The 19,791-nt window shown below is 41.4% G+C and overlaps 2 protein-coding genes across 6 annotated transcripts in view; one reads left to right on the forward strand and one right to left on the reverse strand.

Moving 5' to 3' along the window:
- Window positions 1-540: 540 nt before the first annotated feature.
- LOC143850660 (uncharacterized) lies at window positions 541-3,356 on the reverse strand. The gene is made up of 10 exons (XM_077359883.1): window positions 3,202-3,356; window positions 2,985-3,122; window positions 2,851-2,907; window positions 2,668-2,755; window positions 1,899-2,469; window positions 1,725-1,812; window positions 1,545-1,643; window positions 1,219-1,461; window positions 1,030-1,124; window positions 541-950 (listed from the first exon to the last, which is right to left on the reverse strand). Exons 1-10 carry the CDS (start codon window positions 3,286-3,288, stop codon window positions 785-787), a joined length of 1,632 nt encoding a protein of 543 aa, XP_077215998.1. The 5' UTR covers window positions 3,289-3,356; the 3' UTR covers window positions 541-784.
- A 6,195-nt stretch (window positions 3,357-9,551) lies between these two features.
- LOC143849978 (protein KINESIN LIGHT CHAIN-RELATED 2-like) overlaps window positions 9,552-19,791 on the forward strand; it is a 39,445-nt gene continuing 29,205 nt past the window's right edge. For all 5 annotated transcript variants that reach the window (XR_013235919.1, XR_013235920.1, XM_077359304.1 and 2 more), the window contains exon 1: window positions 9,552-11,336. Coding sequence is in view for 3 of the 5 variants with exons in the window: in XM_077359304.1 (XP_077215419.1) it covers window positions 9,658-11,336 (1,679 nt within the window). In the remaining 2 variants the exon portion in view is untranslated. The remainder of the gene's footprint in view (window positions 11,337-19,791) is intronic.

Consider the following 19,791-nt stretch of genomic DNA (forward strand, 5'->3'; position numbering starts at 1 on the left):
AGCTCTGAGAATAGACGGTTGTTTTCACATTATACTGGACCGAATCTCGGAGTTCCGAGACATTGTCTCGGAATTCTGAGAATCCTTGGAGGTTCTACTTTAGGATCTGCTAACCCATTTATTTTATATTTTTATTTTGTATGAATTGTCTTTTGCTACACAAACTATTGAAATTGTGGCCCATCAAATGGACGTTATGGATCATCCTATGGTGTGGGGTGGAAAGTCCATTTGGAAAGAAGAGGGTGGGTGTTGTAAGAAATTAAGTGTCCAATTTATGAACAACTTTGAGGAAGAATTTTTTTCTTCCCAACAGTTCAACCAACCAAACAAAACCGGAAAAGCACAAAAAACAGGGGTCCCATTGCCAACTATGACAATGAAAATATAAAGTAGAGAGAATAACCACAATTACAAATAAATCATATTTCCATCCAATAGAAATATAAATTCCCCCAAAACTTTATGAACAAATATTTGATGATTTTCAAAGACCTTTACCATATTTCGCAATGAACCCAATGCCACAAACACCATCACTTCACAGAACTTGATTTTTCATTACAAATACATAGTTGTCAGTATGCTGAGATACAAACAAACCCTCCCTCTGTGTCTCTACACCCTGCTTTCTGTCCTACACATATGCGCCCAACAAATAAATGTAGCCCATTTTACCCCATTTTGCTTACAAATACACAGAAAACTTCACTGGAAAGACCATCAATGTCCACCATGTTTACAACATCCATCAGAACTTGAAGAGAGGTTCTTCATTTTTCAGTCATATATCCCCCTTAAGGAAATCACCACAGTCCCCAAACTCTCCGCGCAAGAATCTTTCGCAGAGCTGCAGCCGATAAGCGGGAATGTCAGACTTGCTGAAAGTAAATGGATCATTTGCATACAGATGGTCGATCGCTTTAAGCACGAACAAACCACAGTCGAACCTGCATAACAACAGTTGTATTGAGCGAATCAAAATCATAGCCTAGAAAAATAAACATTTAAATATACTAATATACTGACCCATTGGCCTGTTGTGGGAAATTTTCCATCTGCGCATATTGAAAGTGGTCTATATCACAGCCCCTTTCCTTTAAGTACTCCTTCAACAACACAACCTGCAAGTGGTTAACATTGACAGGTTTAGGAAACAAAAGTGTTATACGTATAGATTTATAAGTAGGAAAACATTAAAGATGCTAACCCACTTACGGTCAATCCTGCTCTTTCCTGGAACTCTATTCCTTTACAGGAATTGCATTCGTGGAAGATTTTGTTGACCATATCGACAATGAGGAGAACCCAATGGTTGTCTTCACATAATGGTAATAGTACCATTTTTACTGCTGCGAGGTGGTGGTTTATAAGTCTACTGTGGAGAGCGTCCTTCGCTGTCCTCCACTTTTCTACCCTCTGGACCTCAGTGACTTCGGTCCCTACTGCAGTAAGAGTTCCCTATAAAAAAAAGGAATTCAATGGGATACTACAGATAAAATCTTATGTAAACCTCAATGTGGGATGATAGAAATAACACTTACATGTACCACCGATGGAACGAAGACAATTCCCCCCATTGTAGGATCTGCTAACCCATCGTCGTTGGAGGACTGCACGTGCTTCCCATATATATCGACAATCTTCAAGGAAGAGAAGTAAATGTCAGATGTACATTATTCCCTACAGTAATGTAGAAATTAATGATAAAAAATGACACTTACAGTGCCAGTCAGGTATTGTCTGACATTCCATAGATGTTGTAGGTCTTCAACTATTAGGTGTACATCATCCGTTTCCATGAGGATATCACTGCAAAATTGTATTAAATTGTTAGTTAATAATTTTCAATTCTGATCAACTTAAATCATGGTATAATATAATTCACATCTACTTGCCTTTTATCATGCTTTAGAAGTCTCTCTATCAGAGCTATTCTCCTTCCCTTACGCATCTTCCCGTCATCCCCTTTCTTCTTGGGCGGTGGTTTAGGTATGTTGGGGTCCTCCCCCTGTTTCTTCCCTTCCTTCTGCCTCCTCTTTCGGGTCTTCCCTGAATAGTAGGGGCTTTTTCTGGCTCTCCCAGGTTTCCTACTCCTTCCATCCATCTTCACACCCCTCACAATGCTCCCTAATTCGGAATCCACCATCTCATCCCTTACACCACTCACTTTCATCTCAACTTCAGTAGATGGTGCCTCTTCCTTGGTCACCTCCATTTCGAACAATCGTTGTAAAGGGTTAAGGATCACCCCGTCTGTGGTGCCGAATATTTCTTCATGTGACTTGGGGTTCTGAGCCGATACATCTATTAGGGTGGCGGCTGCATCCATGTCACATCCAAGGTCAGCTAAATCCGTCCAATCCTCGCACAGCTGCGAAGAGAATCGTGCACCTTGAGATGCATTTTCGCCCTTCCTCTCCTCCTCAACCCCCTCCACCTCAACCCCCTCCATTCTTCCCCCAGTCCCTTCATTTGTTCTCCGCATACGCTCCCATCCTTTTTTCAAATCCTCCTCTTTCTTTCTGACATCTTCCTCTCTTTTTCCAACATCTTCCTCTCTTTTTCTTATTTCTTCCCATGCTGCTGTAATCATCTGCCACTGTCTATCAATTACATCTCCCTCTCTCGCCAAAAAATTTATATGCTTCGACTCATCTTCACTACTTCCTTTCTCCATTTCACTTTCTACTCCCAAAACTATCCCCTCGGATTCCAACCGTTCCTTATCGACTTCCATTGTCTCATCAACATCCTAATGTTTAAACATGACAGTCAATGATCAAATTTAAAAAATCAATAAGTAAAATAAAATAACGTACGCAACATAGTCATGCTCGACTGCATTACCTCATCCTGTAGGTACTGTGACTTCTCTAACAGAGATACTTTCAATGTCACCACCACCTGAATTTTTGGAAAACATAGTCAGTTATCAAGATACTAGTATTGATATATACGTTAACAAATTTTTCATATCTCACCTCCGATTTCTTTATCTGCTTCTGCTCCACTAATCGATATGTCTTTGATTCGTTTGCTTTCCAGTCCCATTTAAGGACACGTGGACGAGCAGTTGGATTGGTGGGAATCCAAAATGTGGTATGCTCGTATAACCATACCTGCATACATACGAAACACCATGTTAATCAAACTATAAACAGCACGGTTAGAATATTAAATGTCATGAGTCCAAATTACCTGAATTACCAACGAGCAGCCACCAAGGTACCTGCCACCCTTGCTGACTCTGTCTAGGTAATCTACGAGCCAGTCATACACTGCCATCGCCCAGTTATAGTTGCCAATGTTTCCTATGTTGTCGATGTAGGGCCAGAAGAGCTCGTCAGCTCGATGTGCGCTTTTTGGGAAAAGGACAGAGGCAAAAAGATGCAGGAGAACATATTTCACTGTCTTCTCTATCGAAACTTATTGCGTTCTCTAACTAATGCTGTAATTTCATTCTCAATAACCGATGCCTTGACGTTGGCCTCTGGAAATGGCCAGCCAGGCACTTTAGGTTGCGGTTTTGTCCTGTCGAATGACAGAACCCTCACCACGTCCATTCGCTCTCCAGTAAGTGGCAGTCCTAATGCCAATGCCACATCTCTTGGAAGGAAGGGGACATTTATACTCCCTAACGTGAACGTGTTAGTGCCGGGAGTCCACTTATCGTGGATAGCTCTTATGAGAGGCCTGTGCATGATAATGTCCTCCATGCCAAACAGATGTCGGAAAGGAGTCTTTTCTATGGCATGAAAATGGACTGGCTTGAACTTTATCCTGTCCATTGCCGATTTGAAAGAAGCTGGAGAACATCGTGCTGGGACGTATGGAGCCTGCAAAACAAATTACATCGCCAAAATATATGTCGTAAATGAATTAACTTACTATCATTGATACAATTAACAACATACACACTTACATCTGTTCCTCTCTTCTTCACAGCTGCAGTTTTCGTCTCCTCCCCTTCTAAACTCCTTTCTGTCCTTCTTGGAGGCTTTGTTACTTTCACTCTATCACTTTTTCGCATCACCATCTTTCAAGGCTTTGAATGGCTCCTGACCGGATAAAAACTGTATAACAATGAACAACCAAATCAAAATCACCGAGATCAATTCATAACCCAAAAACTCAGTTATATTGACAATCATTAAAAATCTCGTCCTCATCATCTCTAAAATAAATTACCAAGAAAATCAATAAAATCCAACCCATAGCATAAACTCATATTCCCAATCAGTACTATTATGAAGAAAAGCTACCAAGCAAACCAACAATTATTACAATTCTCATACTTACCTGAAAATATGTATCATGTCTGTAACCTCTAATGTCTGGCTTCTTAGATATGAAGCAAAGCAAAGAAGAAATAAAAGAGCTAACCAATAAGTGCAACCATCAGTGTTCTATATGAATTTTCTGAAAGCACAACAACAAGGACAAACCCCCAAAACAGATTAGGAGGTCTGTTAAAATTCTCATCCACATGGGCATCAGGCGAGTATTAGCTCACATGCATTTAAAAAAAAACTTATAGCATCAGACCTTTTGAGAAACAAAGCAGATAAGCACTAGGTATTGGAATTCAATGACCACCATTGGACTAATAATTTAATAAATGAAATCGAAGATAAAACAAGTGAACCATTACTGCTTCAACAATGAATATGGGTCTCCACATGGTATTAAAGAAGGCCCATCAACTATAAACTGTGCCCTCTACATGGTATTGAAGAAGGTGTTTTTGAAAACCCATTTCTCCACTCCACATATTGTAAAAATAAAAGCCTAGAATAAACAAATAGCAGACGACCATTTGCATTTATTTGACTCCGTAGGTGGAAATGTGGTACCTGATATGTACATGAAATGAAATCGCATTTCTCCATCCCAAAAATTAACGTAAAAAATAAAACCTAGCATAAATGCAGAAGAAGGTCCTGAAGTTGAAAATCAACTCTATTTCAGCTACAAAGAAGGGGTTATTAGTACCTAAGGGGGGCTTCTGAAGGGCAATAGAGGGGACCTATGGATGGTATTACAGAAGGGATTATGGGCCCTCAAATGGGGTAGGAGAAGTACCCTCGGAGGGTCCATCAAATCCAGAAGAAGGTCCTCAAGGTGAAAGGCATGGGTTTTCAGCTACAAAGAAGGGGTTATTAGTACCTAAGGAGGGCTTCTCAAGGCCAACAAAGGGGACCTATGGATGGTATTAGAGAAGGGATTATGGGCCCTCAAATGGGGTAGGAGAAGTACCCTCGGAGGGTCCATCAAATCCAGAAGAAGGTCCTCAAGGTGAAAGGCATGGGTTTTCAGCTACAAAGAAGGGGTTATTAGTACCTAAGGGGGGCTTCTCAACGGCAACAGAGGGGACCTATGGATGGTATTAGAGAAGGGATTATAGGCACTCAAATGGGGTAGGAGAAGTACCCTTGGAGGGTGCAGCAAATCCAAAGATGGTGCTCAAGTTGAAAGGCATGGGTTTTCAGTTAGAAAGAAGGGGTTATTAGTACCTAAGGGGGGCTTCTCAAGGGCAACCGAGGGGAGCTATGCATGGTATTAGAGAAGGGATTATGGGCACTCAAATGGGGTAGAAGAAGTACCCTTGGAGGGTCTATCAAATCCAGAAGATAGTCCTGAAGTTGAAAGTCATGGGTTTTCAGCTACAAAAAGGGGTTATTAGTACGTAAGGGGGGCTTCTCAAGGCCAATAGAGGGGAGCTATGCATGGTATTAGAGAAGGGATTATGGGCCCTCAAATGGGGTAGAAGAAGTACCCTCGGAGGGTCCATCAAATCCAGAAGAAGGTCCTGAAGTTCAAAGGCATGGGTTTTCAGCTACAAAGAAGGGGTTATTAGTACCTAAGGGGGGCTTCTCAAGGGCAATAGAGGGGACCTATGGATGGTATTAGAGAAGGGATTATGGGCCCTCAAATGGGGTAGGAGAAGTACCCTCGGAGGGTCCATCAAATCCAGAAGAAGGTCCTCAAGGTGAAAGGCATGGGTTTTCAGCTACAAAGAAGGGGTTATTAATACCTAAGGGGGGCTTCTCAAGGCCAACAAAGGGGACCTATGGATGGTATTAGAGAAGGGATTATGGGCCCTCAAATGGGGTAGGAGAAGTACCCTCGGAGGGTCCATCAAATCCAGAAGAAGGTCCTCAAGGTGAAAGGCATGGGTTTTCAGCTACAAAGAAGGGGTTATTAGTACCTAAGGGGGGCTTCTCAACGGCAACAGAGGGGACCTATGGATGGTATTAGAGAAGGGATTATGGGCACTCAAATGGGGTAGGAGAAGTACCCTTGGAGGGTGCAGCAAATCCAAAGATGGTGCTCAAGTTGAAAGGCATGGGTTTTCAGTTAGAAAGAAGGGGTTATTAGTACCTAAGGGGGGCTTCTCAAGGGCAACCGAGGGGAGCTATGCATGGTATTAGAGAAGGGATTATGGGCACTCAAATGGGGTAGAAGAAGTACCCTTGGAGGGTCCATCAAATCCAGAAGATAGTCCTGAAGTTGAAAGTCATGGGTTTTCAGCTACAAAAAAGGGGTTATTAGTACGTAAGGGGGGCTTCTCAAGGGCAATAGAGGGGAGCTATGCATGGTATTAGAGAAGGGATTATGGGCCCTCAAATGGGGTAGAAGAAGTACCCTCGGAGGGTCCATCAAATCCAGAAGAAGGTCCTGAAGTTCAAAGGCATGGGTTTTCAGCTACAAAGAAGGGGTTATTAGTACCTAAGGGGGGCTTCTCAAGGCCAATAGAGGGGACCTATGGATGGTATTAGAGAAGGGATTATGGGCCCTCAAATGGGGTAGAAGAAGTACCCTCGGAGGGTCCATCAAATCCAGAAGAAGGTCCTGAAGTTCAAAGGCATGGGTTTTCAGCTACAAAGAAGGGGTTATTAGTACCTAAGGGGGGCTTCTTAAGGGCAATAGAGGGGACATATGGATGGTATTAGAGAAGGGATTATGGGCCCTCAAATGGGGTAGGAGAAGTACCCTCGGAGGGTCCATCAAATCCAGAAGAAGGTCCTCAAGGTGAAAGGCATGGGTTTTCAGCTACAAAGAAGGGGTTATTAGTACCTAAGGGGGGCTTCTCAAGGCCAACAAAGGGGACCTATGGATGGTATTAGAGAAGGGATTATGGGCACTCAAATGGGGTAGGAGAAGTACCCTTGGAGGGTGCAGCAAATCCAAAGATGGTGCTCAAGTTGAAAGGTATGGGTTTTCAGCAACAAAGAAGGGGTTATTAGTACCTAAGGGGGGCTTCTCAACGGCAACAGAGGGGACCTATGGATGGTATTAGAGAAGGGATTATGGGCCCTCAAATGGGGTACGAGAAGTACCCTTGGAGGGTGCAGCAAATCCAAAGATGGTGCTCAAGTTGAAAGGCATGGGTTTTCAGTTAGAAAGAAGGGGTTATTAGTACCTAAGGGGGGCTTCTCAAGGGCAACCGAGGGGAGCTATGCATGGTATTAGAGAAGGGATTATGGGCACTCAAATGGGGTAGAAGAAGTACCCTTGGAGGGTCCATCAAATCCAGAAGATAGTCCTGAAGTTGAAAGTCATGGGTTTTCAGCTACAAAAAGGGGTTATTAGTACGTAAGGGGGGCTTCTCAAGGGCAATAGAGGGGAGCTATGCATGGTATTAGAGAAGGGATTATGGGCCCTCAAATGGGGTAGAAGAAGTACCATCGGAGGGTCCATCAAATCCAGAAGAAGGTCCTGAAGTTCAAAGGCATGGGTTTTCAGCTACAAAGAAGGGGTTATTAGTACCTAAGGGGGGCTTCTCAAGGCCAATAGAGGGGACCTATGGATGGTATTAGAGAAGGGATTATGCGCCCTCAAATGGGGTAGAAGAAGTACCCTTGGAGGGTCCATCAAATCCAGAAGATGGTCCTGAAGTTCAAAGTCATGGGTTTTCAGCTACAAAGAAGGGGTTATTAGTACCTAAGGGGGGCTTCTCAAGGCCAACAAAGGGGACCTATGGATGGTATTAGAGAAGGGATTATGGGCCCTCAAATGGGGTAGAAGAAGTACCCTTCGAGGGTCCATGAAAGTCATGGGTTTTCAGCTACAAAAAAGGGGTTATTAGTACGTAAGGGGGGCTTCTCAAGGGTAATAGAGGGGACCTATGGATGGTATTAGAGAAGAGATTATGGGCACTCAAATGGGGTAGGAGAAGTACCCTCAGAGGGTCCATCAAATCCAGAAGAAGGTCCTCAAGGTGAAAGGCATGGGTTTTCAGCTACAAAGAATGGGTTATTAGTACCTAAGGGGGGCTTCTCAAGGGCAACCGAGGGGAGCTATGCATGGTATTAGAGAAGGGATTATGGGCACTCAAATGGGGTAGAAGAAGTACCCTTGGAGGGTCCATCAAATCCAGAAGAAAGTCCTGAAGTTGAAAGTCATGGGTTTTCAACTACAAAAAGGGGTTATTAGTACCTAGAGGAAGTCGCCATAGAGGGGCCATCAACTGCCTAACATGGTCCCCAAGTTCACAGAAAAGGGTTTCCAGCTACTAGTACCAAAAGAGGGTTTTCAAGGCCAATATAGGGGAGCTCTACATGGTTTTCAAGAAGGTGATTTTGAAATCCCATTTCTCCACTCCACAAATTGTAAAATTAAAAGCCTAGCATTAACATATGTAAATGAAACAAAATCGCATTTCTCCATTCCACAAATTAACGTCAAAAATTAAACCATAGCATCAACAAATACCGTAGCATGCAACTCTATTTTACTCTGTAGGTGGATACGCATGTATGAAATGAAATCCCATCTCTCCATTTCACAAATTAATGTACAAAAGAAAACCCTACAATAAATAAACAGCAGAACGTTTCTCCATTTCACAAATTAATGTAAAACATAAAACCCTAGCAGCAACAAACAACATTTAAAAGCATTTACAACTATTTTACTCTGTAGGAGGAAATGCAGTAACTGACATGTATATGAACTGAAAAAAATCAAAAACATATAGCATGAAAAAGGATTCCCCCCCCCTTTTGCATCTCTCAACCTGATTTTCCTCTTCAAAAATAAATAAAAATGAGATTGAATAAAGGAAGGGAAGGAAACGACGTACCAGGTAGGGTTTCCTTCAAATGCGAGGTTTGATACGTACTTCACCTTGGTCGAGATCGCCGGAGTGATTGCCGTAGAGATCGCCGGAGGGAGGAGATGACGAAATAAATTTAACAGAGACGAGAGGAGAGAAGAGGAAAGAGAGAGGAGGGAAAACGTAAATGTTTTTTATTTTATTTTTTCTTAGTCATTTCACTGTTTCTGCCAGAGGGGCATTCTCGTCATTCGAAATTTCGAAATCCAAATTTTGACCCCCTTCTGTCATTTCCAACAAACCCTTGACCCCTCTGATATTATGCCTTTTATTTGGCTCCCTTATGTCTAATTTCCTTAGATTTGTGATCGAAAAATGGAAACAAAGTAGTAATATTGCAAAAAAATTACGAATACGTGGTACTAACATATGAAAATTACCAAAATAACTATCCCAAACAGAGCATTCTGAAATCAAAAGCCACAAATTATATCGCTTCGAATAATTGTCCGAAGGGTTTATCAAGGGTTTTATGCTGATCCCAGAAAAACCCACCTCTGCAATCAGTTTACCAAACCCGAACCCCTCCATTAGCCATGAGAAGAGCTTCTTTTTCTCTTCTCTCTCACCTTACCCAAACCAAAAACACTTGTAGAATTATCTCAAGATGTTTCCTTTCAGATGTCAAAGAAAACCCATCAATTTTCTCAACCTCTCATCTCAAATCTTGCCACAAAAGCCATGGATTTCTACTCTACACCAACAAAAACTACCAATTTCAAATAAACCCATCTCGAAAACTTGAAACCCTTGTCGAGAAAACCCCTCCTTTATCTCCTAGAAAGAGAAAAATCAAAGACAAAGAAGCCCTTGAAGAAGCATTCGAGTCTGCATCCACAACTGATGAGATTTTTGAAGCATTCAAAGCTATGGAGTCTGCCTTTGATGAGGATGACAAAAGGTTGGGACTAGCTTGTTTAAAAGTAGGCCAACATTTGGATTCTGAAGGTATTGACCCTGAAAAAGCCCTTTCTTTTGCAAGTAGAGCTTTGAAAATATTGGATAAAGATGATAACACATCTTTAGTACCATTAGCCATGGCTTTACATTTGATGGGTTCTGTTAATTATAGCTTAAAAAGGTTTAATGAGAGCTTAGGGTTTCTAAATAGGGCTAATAGGGTATTGGGTAGGATTGAAGAAGGGGGTTTTGGTGGTGATTTTGATGTTAGGCCTGTTAGTCATGCTGTTCAACTCCAATTGGCAAACACGAAAACCGCCATGGGTAGAAGGGAGGAGGCACTTGTTAATCTTAAGATGTGTTTGGAATTAAAAGAGACGATTTTGGATCCTAATAGTAGGGAATTTGGTGTTGCGAATCGGGATTTGGCGGAAGCTTATGTAACTGTTTTAAATTTTAAAGAGGCTCTACCACTTTGTTTGAAGGCGCTAGAGATACACGAGGCGCAATTAGGGAGTAACTCGGTGGAGGTGGCCCACGATCGTCGGCTTCTCGGTGTTATTTATAGCGGGTTGGAGGAGCACCAAAAGGCGTTAGAGCAGAACGAGTTGTCCCAAAAGGTTATGAAGAATTGGGGATTGGGTTCTGATCTTCTTCATGCGGAGATCGATGCAGCGAATATACAAATTGCTTTAGGAAAATATGACGAGGCAATTAATACATTGAAGGGGGTTGTCCAACAAACGGATAAGGAGAGTGAGATTAGGGCATTGGTGTTTATTGCAATGGCAAAAGCATTGTGTAATCAGGAGAAATTTGGAGATTGCAAGAGATGTTTGGAGATATCATGTGGCATTCTTGACAAAAAAGAGCAAGCCTCTCCTTCAAAGGTGGCGGAGGCTTATATGGAGATATCGATGTTATATGAGACTATGAATGAATTTGAAACGGCAATTTCACTTTTGAAAAGATCCCTTTCTATAATTGAGAAAATTCCTCAAGAACAACATTCGGAAGGCAGTGCCTCTGCGCGTATAGGGTGGTTGCTTTTGTTGACGGGGAAAGTGCCACAAGCTATTCCATACTTGGAGAATGCGGCGGAGAGGTTGAAGGAGAGCTTTGGGCCCAAACATTTTGGGGTGGGATATATTTATAACAATTTGGGTGCGGCGTATTTGGAGCTAGATAGGCCTCAGTCAGCGGCACAGATGTTTGCACTTGCCAAGGACATCATGGATGTTTCGCTTGGACCGCATCATGCTGATTCTATAGAAACATGTCAGAATCTTGCAAATGCATATGGGGCCATGGGAAGGTTAGGATGCTTTTCTGCTTATGGATTCATTTTTTCTTTATTTGATTTGCTATTTTATGGGTTTCTGAGATTGTCATATAGTTGCTATTCTATTCGATAGTGGTTATGTCTGATTCTATGATTTCTATGCACTATCTTGTGAAAATTAGAAAATTGCAAGATCGGGAACAATTTGGAGATTATGAGGTTCTGCTTCTGGCTGCAACATGCTATTGGCTGGTGGTCCAGCTTATGGGGTCCAATCAATACGTTCTAATGAGAAATATTTGAATAGCAATCTCATTGATATCATCAATCTCAGATATCATACCAATTCGCATCAATCAATCACTTTTTCGAGATATTTGCTAACAACAACATAGTTGAGGTGGTCAATCAATAAAGATTGATCCGAAATTTGATATGAATCCAATATAACACCTATGTGTACATAAGAAAGGTATCAAAACGATTCTTTTTAATGAATATATCTGATCGGAACTTTGAATATGGAATTCAAAGAGATCAAATAGGAAATGATGCTTTGAATCATCTTACTATTATGCAAGATATGATCAACCAACATTTATCGAATTTGAACATGCAGTTCCTAAAAATGCTTATAAACTTGAGAATTATGAATGAACATGGCATAGGAGAGCCAAGTGAGCTAAGCTTTCTCTCTATTCTGGAAAGCAAATTCTCAATAAGAATTTCTGGGCAGGATTAGAAAGCAGGAGAACAAGGTTTCTGGTGATTTAATAAGGTTTAGAAAGGTTGTTCAGATCTGTAATGGTGATAGAACTGGGTTATTTCAGGCAATAAAGGTGCATACTTTCACATAGGATAAGGATCATATTAGGACTGATGAAGCGGTATAAGCTTTGTGTGCAAGAAATCTGGACTGCTGCAGTTGGTGCGGGGGCCGTCATGGGATGGAAGGGTGTAATGTAAGTATAGGGTTTAAAGGGCTTCTAGAATGATAGAAGGTAATTGTTTGGGCTTGTGAGTGTAAAATAGGTCGGCGTTTTGGATTTCATTGGTAGAACAGTCCACAAAAGTGAACTGTAACGGTACAGTGAGTCTGCAGGGTTGAAACATGGTTTAAAATTTCGGTTTCGTTAACCGTTTCGGACCCCACCGAAAACTGAAATTTCGGTCCGAAATTTGGTAATTTGGTTAGAAATTTCGGACCGAATTTTTGTAACACTTTTTTTAAAAATAAATAATGGCATTTAAACGAAAATTCGGACCGGAATTACCAAAATTTCGGTAAATTCCGGTTTCGGTCCCCACCGAAATCCGAAATTTTGGATTTCTGTCGAAATTTGAAGCCATGGTTTGAAATAGGGGTCTGAGTTGGAATGGGAGGGTTTGAAATTTGAAATAGGGGTCTGAGTTGGGATGGGATAGGAAAAGATTGGATTTGGGTGGAGTTTGAGGTCTGTAATTAAGCAAGATGAAGGTTCTAGAAATGATCTTGTATTTGTAATGACTCAAGGTTGGGCGAACTGTCTTGGGTCTTAAGAAAATGATAGGGTTTGGACAATGGGTTACATGTTTTAATAGTCAAGAAATGATGAAGAATTTGGGCTATGATCCGAGATCCAGGTGATCAAAGGTCAGATTCAGATCTAAAGTTTAGGGTTGCATAGCAGGTTAAGGGGTAGCTCTGATGTTGGTTTTAGGCCAGGCAATGGAAAGGAAAAGGAGGAAAATGGGAAGCAGCAAAAACTGGTTGGCAGTCCAGTTTTGAGTTGTAGGTTGTGATAAGGGTGGGTTATATGGCTTGCTTAGTGATGTAGAAAGGTTTCTGGTTAGTCGTAAATGAAAGTTGGGAGATTTAGTGGTTAGATGAAATGTTTAGGGGCTGTTGCTTGATAAATTGATAAAGGATGGAAAGGTGCTGGTGGAAGGTTAAAGGGTTCAAGATTGCATGCAAAGGCTTTGTTAAATTATAAAAGATTAAATAACGCCTTCTCCAACAGCTTAAGCTTTTGGAGGAACTGTTAAGTTTCACATGGTATCAGAGCAAATGCCTGGGTTCAAACCTCCTTGATAGCAAAAATCCACATGCAATGGCCAAGCCCAAAAAAGAGGGGCCACATGTGCCACGTGTAGGCTAACCCTAGAAAGAGGGGCCACACGTGAGGGGGAGTGTTAAAGTATAAAAGATTAAATAATGCCGTCTCCAACAACTTGAGCTTTTAGAGTAACTGTTAAGTTTCGCAGGCTTGAACAATGTAAACAAAAGAGAGGAGGGTAAGAGGAAAATGGAGGTAGAGAAAATAACCAGAAGTTAAAACAAGGAAAGTAGAGAAGAGAGAGGAGAGTAAAGACAAGAAACAAGAAAAATAAACTGGCATTACACTCGGGATGTCCTACGCATTGCACCATAGGATCTAAGGTATCACACCTTAGGGTAAACTGGCATAACACAAATCTCAGGAAGAAAGGTTTTCAATTTATTATTCTCCAATGACTCACATTAATCTTCAATGGTTCTCAAAGGACAAAGGCCATAACAATGCATGGAGTCTAACTCTTACGTAAGTCATGATTAAGAGAGGATTAGAACTCCTAAAACTCACCTAAATCTAGTTTTAAACACCTATTCTTATACCTACTTGGACTCCTATCAACTCAAGACTCTTTTTATATGGACTTTGCTATTTAAAATAGAATTCTGATATTCTAAGGCCTCCTATTTTCTGCCAATAGTAAATTGACACATGTCCATTGATTCATTCAAGTTTCTAAGAGCAAAATCTTAGTCTAATATTACATGTACTCTTTAATATCCTACTACACAAACTAAAATAAAGATACTAACTCAACTGAAACTCCTAGCAACAATAGGACTCTCTAATCACTGACCAAGAGGATTCATTCTCGGTAAGAATGGACCCCTCTGTGACTATAATTGCTTGATCTCCCCTTATGTCATAAGTTTCTATTGGATCCCAATTGAAAGTGATACGGGTACCCTCTTTGATAATATCCTCAAGATTGATAAAGACACCATGACATGATATTGATACCGTCTTTGATAATCTTATCAGAATGATAAAGATATCCTCTCATGATATTGGCACCCCAATTAATTATGTCCATAAAAATGATGAGGATATCCAAAATTTAGGGTGCCATAGATGGTCCCCATCACACTCCTCCGTTTGGGAAACCTAACTCCGTCGAGTATAGTAGTCTGCACTCTGCAGTACTTGTTTGAGCTTGTCTGTGGTGATCCTTGTGCATGGCGAAAATGAATGTCCTTTAGATCGAACTAGGTGCTTCGAATGTATGAGCAACTTTGGTCTATCATTTCTTCTGATTGTGATGCCCCGCCAACATACTCTTTGACTCTTTGTGCTGAGTCAACTTTTGCATATAAAAACTTGATTTATCTTTATCCGCAGATTTGTAAACTTCACCCTGTGCTTTCTCAATTAAATAGGAGGTATAGAGAGGTAACATTCTCAATTCCATAAAGAGCAAGATCGAGGCTATTTCACCTCTGTCACGACTAAGTTTGCCGCCAAGAAATCAGCCTTCCGCTGTTTTGTGAAGGGCTGAGATGAAGCTCAGTAAAAAGCATGTTTTTTAACCTCAGCCCGTCATAAAACAGCGGAAGGTTGATTTCTATGCAATGCACTTAAGCGGGATGGAGGTGAAATGATCTCAGCAAGATCATCAGTAATTGACTAGGTTCTGTGCACAACTTTGGCTATACCTCAATCAATGTATGGGTCGTGTCTTGAACTTGTTTGTCAACTTTGACTTTGACAACTTCCCTAATCTTAACTTCAGTGGCCACAATTTGATATTTCAGAATTTTGCTTTAGCAACGACTCCTCTATAGGCATGTTGAATAACTGTTGTCGCTTTTTGAAGCATATACAACGCCGGTCTAGCAACGATTCTTCTCTAGACCATCTAAATAGTGAGTACATGGGGTTTTTTTTAATCCTCAAATAATGTAGTCGAACCATGCGTTATTGGTACTGGCTTTGAATTGCAACTGCCACATTCCTTATCTGTAAATAATTGGAAAGAGTCACATAATGCAGGTATTGATTTTGGATCACTAGTGCTGCTCTTGGCTTGAATTCAATCAATCTTTGGGCGGTCAATACACTCATACAAGTTTGGATATGAATGGCTAAAGAAATTAATTACTTGTATGCTCTCGTGGTCAGGTACATCGGTCAAGGTTTCTAGATTCTCAAGCAAGTGGATAGTTTCACGGTAGGATCCTTGTCTTTCTTCCTCTTGAATTTTGAAGAATTTCTGGACAGGATTAGAAAGCAGGAGAACAAGGTTTGTTGTGATTTAGTAAGGTTTAGGAAGATTGTGCAGGTTGGGAGAGATCTATAATGACTATAGAAATGGGTTTATTTCAGGTAATAAAGGTGCGTAAATTTCAGATTGGCTAAGGATGTGAGCACTGATGTAAACTTAGGCAGTATAAGCTTTATGTGTTGCACTATTTCCGGTTGCTGCAATGACTGTTATGGGATGGAAGGGTCTGATACGAATTACAGTCAAGGAGCATAGGGTCTAAAGGGTTCCTAGAATGATAGTTGTAATCATTACGGTTTATGGGTGTAAAATAATATATGGATTCCACAGGTAAAATAGTACACGAACGTTTAACTGTAACGTCACAATGAGTCTGCAGGGTTTGAAATAGGGGCTGAGTTGGGAAGGGGTAGGGAAAGATTGGATTTGGGTGGAGCTTGAAGTCTGTAATTAAATAGGATGAAGGATCTAGAAAGTATCTTGAATCTGTAATGACTCGAGGTCTTGGAAAACTGTCGTGGGGCTCAAGGTATTGGAAAGAAAAAGTTGTGAAAAACTGGTTGGCAGTCCAGTTCTGGGTTGCAGTGGGTGAGAAGGAAGGGTCATATGGCCTGCTGGGTGATGTAGTAAGGTTTATGGGTAGTCTTAAATGAAGGCCCAAGAATTTAGTTGATAGGTGAAAGGTTTTGGTTAAGGCTGTTGGTCGATGGATTGATGATGGGACAATGGAGGTGCAATGTTAATGGTGCTGGATGGGTTCAAGGTTGCATACAAAGCCTTGAACAATGTAATCAAAAGAGAGAAGGGAGCAAGAGAGAAAAGAAATTAGAGAAAGGGAGAAGATAGTAATGAGAAGAAACAAGAAAACTAACATAGCATCACACCAGGAATCTCCTAAGTATCACACCATAGGATCTAAGGCATCACGCCTTTGTGTAAGATGACAGCACACCAATCTCAGGAAGCATGGGTTTCAAGTCATTAATCTTCAATGATAAGGATACACTATTGTTGAGAGTGGACATTTGTAATTACTCCTCTTAAGAGGGGTATTTTGGTCTTTCTATGTAACCCTACTTAACACTCAAATATATATTTGTTATTTACGTATGGAGAGAGAACCAATTCTCTTCTCCACCGTATTCTCCATTCTCTTCTTTTCTATTCTCTCCATTTAATGTTGATCTACCAACATGGTATCAGAGCACCAAGTTAGATGATTAGTGGGGAGGATGCTCAAGAGTTCCCTTCACGAAGACAAAGATCACACGACCTCGTCAGATCATACTCAAAATCGCAACCCTAACCCTAACCCTAGCCACACGACAAAGAGTTCCCTAGCCGCACCCTTGATCCATTTCTCTTTCATTTTTCTTTCACCTCTTCGAACCCTAGATTCATCCTATCTATCCTATAGGATAGTTTTTACACCTACGAAACCCTTGATTTGGGTTTTTCCAAAACCTAACCCTAACTGAACCATATACCCATCTTTCTTCACTTTTCTTCCATTTTTTTCCACCCCTCTGCCCAACCGCCCAAGCCATTTACCCTAGTTTTTCAGTCACACACAAACCCTAGTTTTTAACCCTTGCTAAACCCCCTTCTATACACACTCTATTGCCCTAGTTTATCTCTTTTCATCAAAAACAGTTCATGCTCCCATTTATATTCATGATCTAAATCAGTCATCTTCGATCTTTATCATTTCTTGGTTGATTCTGGGCACTTATTTGGTGATTCTTCTCTATTAATGGTGTTTGTGTGTGGATTATTACTTATTTTTGCCATAGAATCGTATGTTCATGTGTGCAATAGCCTCTTTGGCTGTCTTTGTTATTGATATGATTGTTGTTTGATGGTGATTCTTATTCATCTTGATTGTAGTGGGGTTGTTGTTATTGTTGGAGACCAATAGTGGCTGTTATTTTTTTTATTTTTTTGGAGATTAGTAATATTTAAGGTGATGGTGATTGGTGGTTCTATGCGTGGATTTGCCTAAGACTGTTGATTGGGTACATAGTGCCTAAGACTGTTGTTGGTGGTTCTAGTTGATTGGGTACATAGTGGGTGGATTGTTGGCTCATTGATTGGATCATCGTGTTACGGTTTTGTGTGGATATTCACCATGACTACGCCCTCTGCTTCGTCCACTGTTTCTGTTTCTGGTCCTTTCCCTATTACGTCCATGACTTCCATAAAACTTGATGGATCCAATTACCCTGCCTGGAGTCAATCGGTTAAGCTTTATCTCCGTGGCCAGGCAAAGTTGAGCTTTATTACCTCGGATCCACCATCACGTAAGGACTCCACTTATGATAAGTGGAGCCAGGAAGATGCTCTTCTTCAGTCGTTGCTGTGTCGGAGTATGGAACCTCGGATTTCCAGTCATATGCTGTTCTTAGGATCATCGCGAGCTGTCTGGTTGCGTGCAGAGACACTGTACTCAGGAACTAACAATCTTACGAAGATTTGTGCTGTTTATTCTGACCTCCTCCAGTCAAAACGAGCCCACCGAGCTGCACATCATGTTTCTGAGGCTCCCATTGAGAGCTCTAATGTTGTCCCCTCCACGACTACTTCCTCTGATACGCTGGTGGTTTCCCGTGCTGAGTACGAGTCACTCTTACGTTTACAGGAAAAGGGGAACCAGGCCACTGCCACTCTTGCATTCGAAGGTAGCAACCCATCTTGCTCTCCGAGTCGCTCAAATTCATGGCTCATTGATTCCGGGGCCTTCCATCATATAACTGGTAACAATAGTCTCATTAGTCCTTTCCAACCTTCATCTACTTCTACATCTGTTACTCTAGCTAATGGAGTGATGTGCCCTATTTCTGGTACAGGGAACACTCACCTTGGTCCTACTCTATCTCTTTCCTCTGTGTTATGTGTTCCTAGTTTTCCCTGTAACTTACTTTCTGTTAGTCAGTTAACTCGTCGCCGTAACTGCTTTGTGACCTTCTTTCCCTCTTATTGTGTTTTTCAATACCTTGCAACTGGGAGGAGGATTGGCTGTGGCCATGAGGTGAATGGACTCTACTACTTTGTCGCTGATGGTGACATTCCGCCTACTGCACTACGCACTTCGGCTGACTCCTATATGTGGCATTGTCGTTTTGGTCACCCATGAGCAGATCATCTGTAGCATTCGTCCATTGTGTCTAGTCTAGTTAGTCCCTTTCATTGTGAGTCCTGTCAGTATGGAAAACACCATTATGTTTCCTTTCAGCCGCGTTATGTTAGTCGTGTCTCGCGTCTGTTCGAGTTAGTTCATTCTGATGTTTAGGGTCCATGTCGGACTCCGTCCTTATTTGGCTATCGCTATTTCATTGTATTTGTGGATGATTTTTCAAGGATGTCATGGTTATATGTAATAAAAGATCGTTCAGAAGTATTTACTGTGTTTCATTCTTTTTATGCTGAGATAACTAACCAGTACTCGTGTTCTTTAAAATGCTTGCGCACCGACAATGCCCGTGAATACTCCTCTATTTCTAATGGATTTCATGAATTTTTATCTAGTCATGGCATTATTCATCAGTCCTCATGTGCTCATACCTCAGCAAAACGGTGTAGCAGAGAGGAAACTTAGATACCTCGTTGATATGGCTCAGACTCTTCTTCATCAGATGCACATTTCGAAGTTGTATTGGGCTGATGCGATTCTCACCTCGTGCTTCTTGGTGAACTGTCTTCCGTCGTCAGTTTTACATAATCCTTCACCATTCTCTGTTTTACACCCTTCTGCTAATCCATTTCCCTTACTTACTCCTGTCTTCGGTTGTACTTGTTTCGTCCATGATCTTACCCCGGGGCTCGATAAGTTTGCTCCTCGTGCTATCAAGTGTGTCTTCTTGGGGTACTCTCGCACTCAAAAGGGGTATCGTTGCTATAAGTCCTCAACTTCGTCGTACTTATGTGTCTGCTGATGTTTCATTCTTTGAGGATATCCCATATTTTATCCAGTCTGGTTCTACACCTGTGCCTGAGTCTCAGATTCCGTTGCCGTCACTATTTCCTACCCTAGCTCCCTCACCTGTGGTCCCACCTCCCTCACATGTGACCCCACCTAAGCCATTGCAAGTTTATACTCGTTGGGATAAGGAGTCGTTGCCTCCTTCATGTTCAAATGACACCTCATGCCCGCCAGCTCCTCCACAGTCTGCTAGGT

The sequence above is a fragment of the Tasmannia lanceolata genome, unplaced genomic scaffold, assembly GCF_043159265.1.
Source record: "Tasmannia lanceolata isolate RefF3 unplaced genomic scaffold, GAP_Taslan_0.1 ptg000018l, whole genome shotgun sequence".
In the NCBI taxonomy this organism is placed as follows: domain Eukaryota; kingdom Viridiplantae; phylum Streptophyta; class Magnoliopsida; order Canellales; family Winteraceae; genus Tasmannia; species Tasmannia lanceolata.

Excerpts from the sequence above, each read along its gene's own strand:
- LOC143850660 (XM_077359883.1), bottom strand. The coding sequence starts at position 3,288 with ATGGCAGTGTATGACTGGCTCGTAGATTACCTAGACAGAGTCAGCAAG. Across the intron at positions 1,813-1,898 it reads CTTCTAAAGCATGATAAAAG|TGATATCCTCATGGAAACGG; the intron begins GCAAGTAGATGT and ends ACAATTTTGCAG. Across the intron at positions 1,462-1,544 it reads TCGTTCCATCGGTGGTACAT|GGAACTCTTACTGCAGTAGG; the intron begins GTAAGTGTTATT and ends TTTTTTTTATAG.